The 10000-nt window shown below is 39.9% G+C and overlaps 1 protein-coding gene across 2 annotated transcripts in view; it reads left to right on the top strand.

Annotated features, from left to right (window-relative positions):
- LOC132993984 (contactin-associated protein-like 2) overlaps positions 1-10000 on the top strand; it is a 211208-nt gene that overhangs the window by 139498 nt on the left and 61710 nt on the right. For both annotated transcript variants that reach the window (XM_061064024.1, XM_061064023.1), the window contains exon 11: positions 7906-8068. In XM_061064024.1, the coding sequence (XP_060920007.1) occupies positions 7906-8068 (163 nt within the window). The remainder of the gene's footprint in view (positions 1-7905; positions 8069-10000) is intronic.

The following is a 10000-nucleotide window of genomic DNA, read 5'->3' as shown; positions in this document are numbered from 1 at the left end:
ACAAGCTTAATCTGGGGGTTTCTTGGATTCTTGAATCTGCCCTCTTACAGATTAATTGAAATATGAACACTTCATATTTTGGAATCACTTTTTCCTCTCACACCCAAACTTTATCGTTGTTTTTTCCTCTTCTCTTCCCCCTCACCCTCTAGTCTCCCTTTGATCCGATTGTTGATTTATTGAGTTTGGTAAGCTGAGTTGGGATCAATAGTGGCTGGAGGGAGAGGATCTGTGTGGTGTCTTTACCCCTTGAAGAAGACAGAGATAGACATGCCGAGATTGAGAGAAAGGAAGACATGAACTGGAAAGAGAGAGATTAAAAAGATTGGTACAAAAAAAAGTAAAGAGTCAAGGAACCTTTCTGATTGGAAATTTAGATTGAAAGAAAGATAGCAGGTTCATAAGAGTGACCAAGAAAAAGGAGGGAAACCTATAAATATCAGCCCCTTACACACATGACCTACACTCTTGAAAATGTATAGACATTGTTAGGGTGGACTGCATGTGTGAAAGCCAACTGCAGAATCTGTTCACCCTGACTTTATGCAGACTTTTTCTAGCGGTCTGAAGTCTGTCTAATCAAAAGAAAAAGAATAGGCCTGAGTTCATGTGTTAAAGGGTTTCATGGGAGCTGAGATGGTGGGAGGAAGGGTGACAATGTGACATAAACCTCGGAGTCTCATACAGCAAAGATAGCCTGTGGTCAGTTTTCTCTTCCGCCCTTCTGTTTGAGAGTGGAAAGGTCAGGGGTTCAATCCCCAGCTCCTGCAGCCAAATGTCCAATGTGTCCTTGGGGAAGACATTTAACCCCAAGTTGCTCCCACTGCTTACATAAAGTGTATGAATGGATTAGTTAATACTGAAGGACTCTTTTCATTTCAGCCTCAGCCATCAGTGTGTGAATGTGTAGGTGTGACTTGTGGTGTAAAAGCACACTGAGTAGTAAGAAAACTAGAAAAGTGCTACACAAGCTCAAGTCCATTAATCGTTCCATATTCCATGTGTGGCATACATATAGTCACATGTTCATTCTCGCAATGTTTCAGAGAAATGTGAATGTGTTTTTGTGAAAGTGTTCTCCCCGTGCTGAGAGTGGCAGTGTGTGGGCTGAAGCAGCTGTGGCTGTGACTTGAGTTTTACATGTTATTTTGAAACAACATTAAGAATTTGGAGTAGCTGAGAGTGTGGTGGTAAACAAAAGTTTGATGGCTGCAGGCAATTGGAAACAGCTGATTATTACTGTGGCAAGCAGTGGGAAATGATACTTAAGCCAACACTTTTCTAAAATCCATTTTCCGTTCAGAATTTAGATTTATTTTTTGGGTGGAGGTATGTGAAGTGTTGCTTGTTTTTAATCTCGGTTTCATCTCTGGTCGGTCTTCCAGTTATTTGACCAGATTTTTCCCTCATTGTACTTAATGCCTTTCCCATTATCACTGATTTACAGTGGGGGGCCTCCAGCCATCTGCATCTATTTGTATGTTGGGTGTTTGGGCCACATGTTCCTCAGCAAAAATAAGCATAAAAAACCCACTTAAGTTAGAATTCAGACAGAATATGCAGAATTTATTCAAAACACTGCACCACATACCATATATTATATATATATACCATATATTGTCTAATTTCTGTCACAGTATCACTGCAAGTCATATAGAGAGAGTTGAAAACATAGGTTAGCCTGTGGCCTGCCCTCAGTTCGTCTCTGTGATCGCTCAGCCGGATGAGATAAAAAGGCGGAGCACATTAAGTTGTCCACAAGCTTTTTAACAGTATTCCATCTGCACTCTCTATCTGAATGCGACTCATCTGCCAACGTGCCACAATTAGCACAAACCTCTCAGCATCATGAACAATCCATGTTCTTTTATATACAAAACAAGGCTTCAGGTTGTTTATAATGAAGTCTTCCAGGTAGCCATCTGTTTCAGATCTCATGGCTTCAGGGCATCAATCTGCTGTTTTCATTGGCAACAGTTGTTGAGCAGTGACCACACATTGAACCAGACACACTAGGCCAAAAAACACACCGATACTGCCAATAAAATAGACAACAGCTAAACCATGCTAATTATGATACACTCATTTTACTATAAGGTAATGGTGCTACCATTTAAACCTTGTTTTAGGTTGCAGTCTCTCCATTTGGATGCATATTATAGAATATGGGAATAGTGTTTCATTATGATCTGTACTTGACTGCTGTATGTTAGAAGTCCATCCAGTTTTGAATAGTCCAACTTGACCCTGAGCTCTTCACATGCCAAGCACTGAAGTTGCACTTTGATAGTCAGTCTATCAATAGCTACATTAAGGGCCTTGACAAGTCGGTAGTGAGAACATGTATACAGACATTGATGTGGATTTCCGTTGTTGATATGTTTGATGATGAAGAAATTCGCCGTTGACACTGACTTGCTTACATAATGATCATTTTATTGACAAACAAGTTACAGCATCGCCAGGCTCGCCATGGTTCGACCTGGGAGAGACACAGCCAAAAGTGATCTCTCCCGAACATACATTGAGAGTGCTATTTATACACAATGTTACAGGGCACATGAGGACATCTGTTTGTTTTTTAGGACAACCCCTCTTACTTCAACAGCAGGGGTTTCTGTCTTAGTCATATGTATGTCATAAACTTAAAGGACAACACAGGTCACAGATACAATCTCCTGACCAGATGTCCCTGGGCAACCCTCTGGACATAAGGGTCCATTTGTTCCCATTCCACTGTGGGGGATCCTAGCTTAGATCTAGGCATTTCCTGCACTCATCCTCATCCTGCGAACAACACCTCTAAACAACCATTCCACTGAAGGAAACCCCTTTAACAGATGTGTGCAGTATACACTTAAAGATCATTATAATATCTCTGTCCTAGACATTTAAGACACTTCAACATGAATAGAGAAGTCTCGCTTGGATATCAGAGAAAAGAGGGTTGTACTATCTGTCTGTTGCTATGTTCTTCAATTTGTGTTATTTCCACTGTGGCTAAATGTAAATGAAGCATGTCTTTACCACATTAGAGCACATTAAGACCAATTCAAATTATTTTAAAGCTTGGCGGCCCCACATATACACGGTCCTACGTACATCATGTACACGTATTATCACACACATTTAATTAAAGCACATGGTTTGGATTGGCATCAAATAATGTAAGAGTGTTAAAAACAAGAGGCTAAATTAGCTGATTAACAGCTAAGTATCCTATTTAGGCTTTGAAATATACTCACATCCACAACTCATTGTTCATCAGTTAAAGGAATGTGTGCATGGGTAACACCGCAGTGTTTCTAACTTTAGATTTGGGCAGAATTTCGGCAGTTTTATTTTTAGTGACCTCCGGCAGAGTACCTTGTTTCTACCAACTACTGGTCAGGTTGTCTCACCGTGCTACTTAAGATGGACAAAAAACAACAGATTTCTGTGGCTACAAAATCTAATTTGCAATAGTATGAGCACACATATCATGTTTACTGAATTCATGTTAAAATGAAAGTGCTTGAAAAGCATTAATATCAAACAGTCATACTGATACTGATATCTATTTTGATGACCGTCAACTTAAAGCTTGTGATGAATTTGACATGAGGCTGACACCCATATTTATCAAAGCCTATGCCGTTCATCCATGAGCATAATACACTTTCTGAAAGCTAGTGCATACAGGACTGTTAATGTGGATCGATCCCACAGCAAGTAGATCTTGTCCTTGACACTATTGTGGTTATTTATGTTAAGTCTTTGTTGAACATTTTGCCTTTTTTTGCCCCAAAATAGGGAAATACCTCTGGGATCATTTGGATTAGGAGGAAATCTACATACTGGTTTGGCATCAGTTTTTGTCTTTTGATCAAATATATTTTTGAGTTGCATCCTTGGGATATTTGTCTTTTTTTTTCTAAAGAGAATTTTGGCTTAATTCCAGTGCAGATGCTTCCTCATAAATGTGTTTGGATGTGGAAACAAGTGTTCTGTATCCTGTGGGACAGCCATGCCAGTCAGGTGGTGTTCGTGCAGCAGAGAGAGGTCGCTGGTCTTCCCGTGTGTTTTGTAAAAGGAAGCTCTTTTGGCACCACAGCAGGGGGGCGGTGATAGAGTGCCAGCAAGGCTACAGGAGATTATGGCTGCCGTTCCAGATCCCAAGGGGTTATGGGAGCTTTTGTCTATACTGAAAATGAAAACATCACAGTATTGTTGCATTCAGAAAATAATACGGCATGGTCAGACATCCTTGGATTGAAGGTGTTGGTGTGTGTGATAGCTGGAGGAGGAACAGATGTATGAACACAGCTCTGCTTTGTTTGCAGAGTGTATTTCAGACTCTGCTTCATTTATCTTTGTATTTTTCCGTCTGTCACTGCAGCTGTATAACAGCTGTCAGAGTGATGCAATGATATCTTTTTGTGGAAAGCACAGAAAAAGAAAAATGGCATTTTCATGAAATAAATCCCAATGTTTTATTGGGAGGATTGCAAGAAATAAGAATATGTCAATAGTCATTGCTGGTTACGTGTTTTTATCCTATATTAAACTTTATCATTTCAAGTTTCTAAAAGCCTTTAAGACATTGGGTTTGATGTTTTTCAAGACTAAGTTTGAATATTTATACAAAAAACAACACAATGTTTGTGCATTGCGTGTCAGCTCTTCGTTTCTCCCCTCGTCCGTCAGGCGGCGTTGTCAGAGCGCAGCATGGAGCAGCACCTCCAGCTGAGTCCCGAGACCGAGGAGTTCCCACAGTAATTACACACGACAGCACAAGATAATATGATGTATGTGGCATCAAACCATATAAATCACTCATACACAACTATAAATGCACTGTCATTGTTCCCAACCGTCAAAATGGTGTTTTATTCTGAAAATGTTTTAATGTTGTTTCGGTGTCTGACTTCACGTCCCACTTGATCTGCTCTGTGGTAAATTGATGGTCCTGCATCCGGGAAAGATAAAAGACTTGCGTACCAGCCGGAGGTGTCCAGAGGCAGCGGAGGCAGTGAAAGCACACACATTGAACAAAGTGAAAACCTATCAAACTCATCTGCCGCAACAGAGCGGAGACGGACCCAACACGCATCTGGTGGACTTGAGCAGTCAACTACCCCCAATGTGCAGCTGTTAGCAACCACCAATAACTCAGTCTGTGAGTGAATATTAAAGATGACACCAACAGTTATGTACCACCAGCTGCAGGAGATCATTTTAAGCCGCTGATGATCAATTTTTTGGCGGTTGATGTTGATTGTCACCCGAGGAGTGTAAGACCGTTATAAGGCGCTGGCTAGCACTAAGGAGCTATCATTTAGCATTCATAGATTTAGAACAAATAATGGCATCCCATTTCAACTCTTTCAATAATTTTCAGATGGTATGGCTGCTGCTTCGTCTGATTCTGACCACTTAAACATACTGCAGAGGGGATGATTTACACCTGTACTCACATGCAACACTGTTGTGTGCAGATTCAGGCAGATGTCAGTTACAGTATGAGTTATCAACCACGACCATTAGTGTTTGAAAATATCTTAACAACCAGATTAATGTTTTGAACTCGGCTTTCTTGTGGGTATGAATTAGTCAAATATGAATAAATGCTAAATGACATCAAAACAAAAAAAACATTCATGCATTTTTACTTTGACTTATGACTATGAAAGGATTTGCCTGTTAATTTATTTAATACTGAATGTGAATACTACATTAAAATGCCAAGATGACTTTTCACAGGGTGAATTAAAGTGACTAAAGGGGTCTGCACACTAAAGCTGCTAATTTCTCCATGGCGATAAAGTGGGTTTAGTGGTTATTCAAATACACTCCTAAATAATGAGTGGCGGATAAAATGATGTGATGGATAATAGAGATCAGTTTGTATCCAGGAAATGTTTTCCCTCTGGAAAGACATTTTCAATATGTATTTGCATAATGTTATTGTTTTGTAGTGACTGAAACCAAAACGTATTTAAAAGGGAAAAACTACTAATTCAGTTGAATTCTATTTGCATGCAAATTTGCTCTGGAGAAAAGATTTTGGTAGAGAGTCTACAAAAAAGTGAAACCCAACAAACACATAGGATCATTTGGGTAAAATTCCCACTGGGGATTCAGATAGAGCACACAACCCCCCTGTTACCTTCATCCGTCCATCCATCCATCGTTCCACACATTGCTCAGTTTGCTCTGCCAAGCTGTCAGGAAAGCTGCGTTTCTTTTTGCATTCAGATGCGATCCACAGGACACAAACTGCTGCCAACCAGCTGTAGTCTTCTCCTTTCCCATCTTCCCTCTTCTTTCCCATCTCTTTCTCTCTCTCTCTCTCTCTCGTTTCTCTGTTTGCACCCAAAGACAGCAGGAGGAGAGGCAGATGGTAGAGATGACAGGAGAAACTTTTGGGACAGGAAATGAGAATCTGAAGATGTGAAGAAGGGGATGAATCAAACACACACACACACAGATGCAGACATTTTATTTTTTACTTGCTGACGCGCCATACAGTTACCTAAACACACACCACCACCACACACACACACACAGTGTGCATATGCCCTCTGTAATAAGCCTTTTTGACGCATTGACCTCGAGGCTAACAGGCATGCAGGAGAGTATGACAGCTTATAACATCACGATGATGGAGATGTCATTGAGCGCCAGTGTTTTATGAGTGTTTGTGGCTCAGATTGAATCCCGGCTGCTCTTTTCCTATCGCTGACTGTGCATACAGTATGTGCTGTAAGAACACCTGCAGATGTATACACATACTTTATGCATACCTGCAGATTAGTAGAATTCACTCATGCCTTGTGTGTCCATGTACTCTTACTCCGTGACACCCACTGTTACACGTACAGTTTTGTCCTAGCCTTGTCCCCATTTCAGTCAAGGCCCCGTGTTACCTCTGGATGGGCCATTGACTCTTGTATCTCATAAAGGTCCTGTATATAGTAAAGCCTTAATGTCCTATATCTATTGCAGCCTTAGCACTGATATAAAGGCTAATGGACCTTGTGGATAAGCCTTTAAACAAAAGGGCTGGTGAAGGTTCACCGTTTCACAAAAAGTGACAATAAACGAGCACCCTGCAGGTCAGCTGTTCCTCCTCAAGGATGATGGCATTGTTAGGTTTGATGTCTGCTTCTACACAAGATCGTTTTGTCAATATGTGTTTTAAAACATTGTTTTATAGAATCTTTCTTGTCATATTTCCCCCCCTCTTTCCATTAAATGTTAAAAAAAAAAATCAGTTTCTACTCCTTCTCAAATCCTGCTCAGTTTGTATCTGTTTTTTATCCCAAGATGAGATCCCAATGACTTTTACACTCTGTTATTGAGACATGCTAAACATGGAACAATGTAACCAGTGACCCTCCAGTTCCCAACCCGAGTCCCTACAGACTGAGCTGCTGCTGCCCAAAGTTCACCTGTCTTCAGCTGTCTTGTTGTTTATTTAAACCCTCTTTCCAGGAAGTGTCAGTTTAGCAATAGAGCAAAACTATACAAATCCATCCACACATCTATGCTGTCTTGTTATCCTGGTTATCTAGGAAACATGAGTCAGTGTTGATCTCTTAAGGTGATTAACAGTGAGGTATTAGTCTCCCTTTCTCTTATCATTGTTTGGATATTGGTGCAGCACCTGAAATTCCAAGTAGCAGCAATAGATCACTTTTATTGGAGTGTTTGTCCCAGTCCTTCACAATGAATGTTTAAAGTGTTACATAGAAAAAAAAGCCTTTTATCACAACTAGTACACACATTTTTAGGCTGCAGCCTTTGCACAAAAAGCCTGCCGAATCCTGAAGGAACTGATGAAAGTAAAAAACTTATAATAGAGTTCCCTTTTAATTTAAAGTCTAATTGCTTTTATTTATTTATTTCTTCTGTTTGTTCCAGGGTATTTCCTCCAGACGCCGTTCCCTCCCTCCCTGCGTTCCTTCCAGGGCTGCATGCAAGCGATCCTTGTGGACGACCAACCAGCTGATTTGCACGCTGTAGAGAAAGGCACCATGGGAGCTTTTGAGAACGTCAGCCTGGACATGTGTGCAATCATAGACAGGTAAGAGTGATCATTCCTGCTTGCACTTATATTCACAAAAAAAAATACATGTTGAGTCATTATACAAAGAGTTTAAACAACGTGTCATATATTAAATGGTTTCAAATGAGAAGTTGTGTAAGTTGAGTCTTAAGCGGAGCCTTTGTATTTTTATCTAGAGATGTGAGACTCTGGGCTCTGGTTTCTTTGTGTGTGGCTGCATAAGAATATGTTTGTGTGTTTGTCACACTCATAAATGGGTGTGATTGATGAGGGGGATTCACAGTGTAGAGATTTATAAGAACAGTGCGATACTTTTATTTAAACTAAAATAGGTTTCATCGTTGGAGAACACATTATGTTCTTAACCAAACATCAAAAATGAGACAAACATTTCTCTTTTCCACTGGCCAATCTAACATAGCTGGAGACTTTGCACAGCACGCCGCAGTGTCGGCTCACTGACAGCATTTATTACAACTCGTTGACATTTCAATTTATTTTCTTGTCATCGAGTCAACAAACACATTTGGACGGATTTGCCATATGGAATCATATTAGACATCATCCATGTCTTTGGCTCTACTTGAGCACCGCTCTACACTGAATCCGACGCTTGTGTGCACAACACTAAAACTTTGTGGAGAAGTTTCACCTTCCGGGGATCAAACCGAGTCCTGTGTTAAATACGAATTACTGTAAGTAGGTTTCAGTCATGTTATGGACACAAAGAAGATCTCAACATTGATTAAGACTTGTAAAAAGAGGCTGGGAAGCTACAATTAGGAGGTGAGGTTTGTCGATAACACTTACCGTCATCAATATTTCTTCTCTTAGAAGTAGACACCAACTGAATCTGCTTGATTTAGATCCACTTTGTCCTTATTTCAGGAGAGCTCATGCTTGCTGGGATCGAGTTAAGAACATATTAAATCCGTGGCCACACTCAGATAAATAGTAAATGATAAACTCTGAGCAACTGCATTAAGTCTTTCATAAACACAACTGTTTTATAGTTATAAAGATAATTGGCGTAAAGGGGTTTTTTGTATCGGTGAGGTGACATGAGAAAATAGTGACTTGAAGACAAAACGTATTGACAATGAGATAATAATGATAGAAAACATAGAAGGACAATAAAGGTTAGAGTTATTAATGGAAGACCTAAGAAGAGTCTGCAGGTAAAGATGTGATTCAGATTTTTCAAAGAAGAAAGAAATGTAGAACATCTTCAGTGTTTTTATGTGCACACTAAAATAAAAGTCATGGGGAACATGTTTGAGAGATGTGACTGTGACTTTGTTAATTGGAAGATTCCTCCTTCAATGCTGGATTATTTGGCCACTTGGAGGCAGCAGAAAAAAAGCTGTAAACTCAAAACTGAAATAAAGAAATTCTTAATTTATATGCAGGATTTGTTGGCATATTGTTGCTTAATGTGCACAGCCTGCAGACATGAAACCCAATCATAATTTCCTGCGAGAAAATGTTGTTTACCAGCCAGACACTGATATTGTCTTACTTATTAAGTGAAGTTGATTTTTAGGGTTTTCTCTTTGAAAAAAACATGCTTTCCAGTGTTGCCAAAAAAAGTAATTCAATGAACCTCCCCCCTGCAAAGATATATTGTGTTTTTCTTCCTTTTTTGGCAAGTTAATTACATTGCTGTAATTTCCATTCTATTGCATTGCAGGCCCCCTTCTGTTATCATTAGTTTTGAATTTGCTTTGCTGATGTAAGGTAATGTAGTATGAAATTTGTATTATTGCAAATTGTGCTGTAAAGCTACTGTTAATGTATACAAGAGGCTCGCTGAGCTCAGATTTTTAGAACAAACACCTGGGAAGGTGCTAAGATGTGCACAATTGCCACTTTCATTATTTTCCATCTCTATGACTTCATGGGTCATCGGTGCAGGAGTTGAGGTGGACCACGTCCTGCCATGGAAGATAG

The sequence above is a fragment of the Labrus mixtus genome, chromosome 19 (assembly GCF_963584025.1).
Source record: "Labrus mixtus chromosome 19, fLabMix1.1, whole genome shotgun sequence".
Lineage (NCBI taxonomy): Eukaryota > Metazoa > Chordata > Actinopteri > Labriformes > Labridae > Labrus > Labrus mixtus.
Note: the sequence above shows the minus strand (reverse complement) of the source record. Positions and strands in the feature narration are given on the sequence as shown.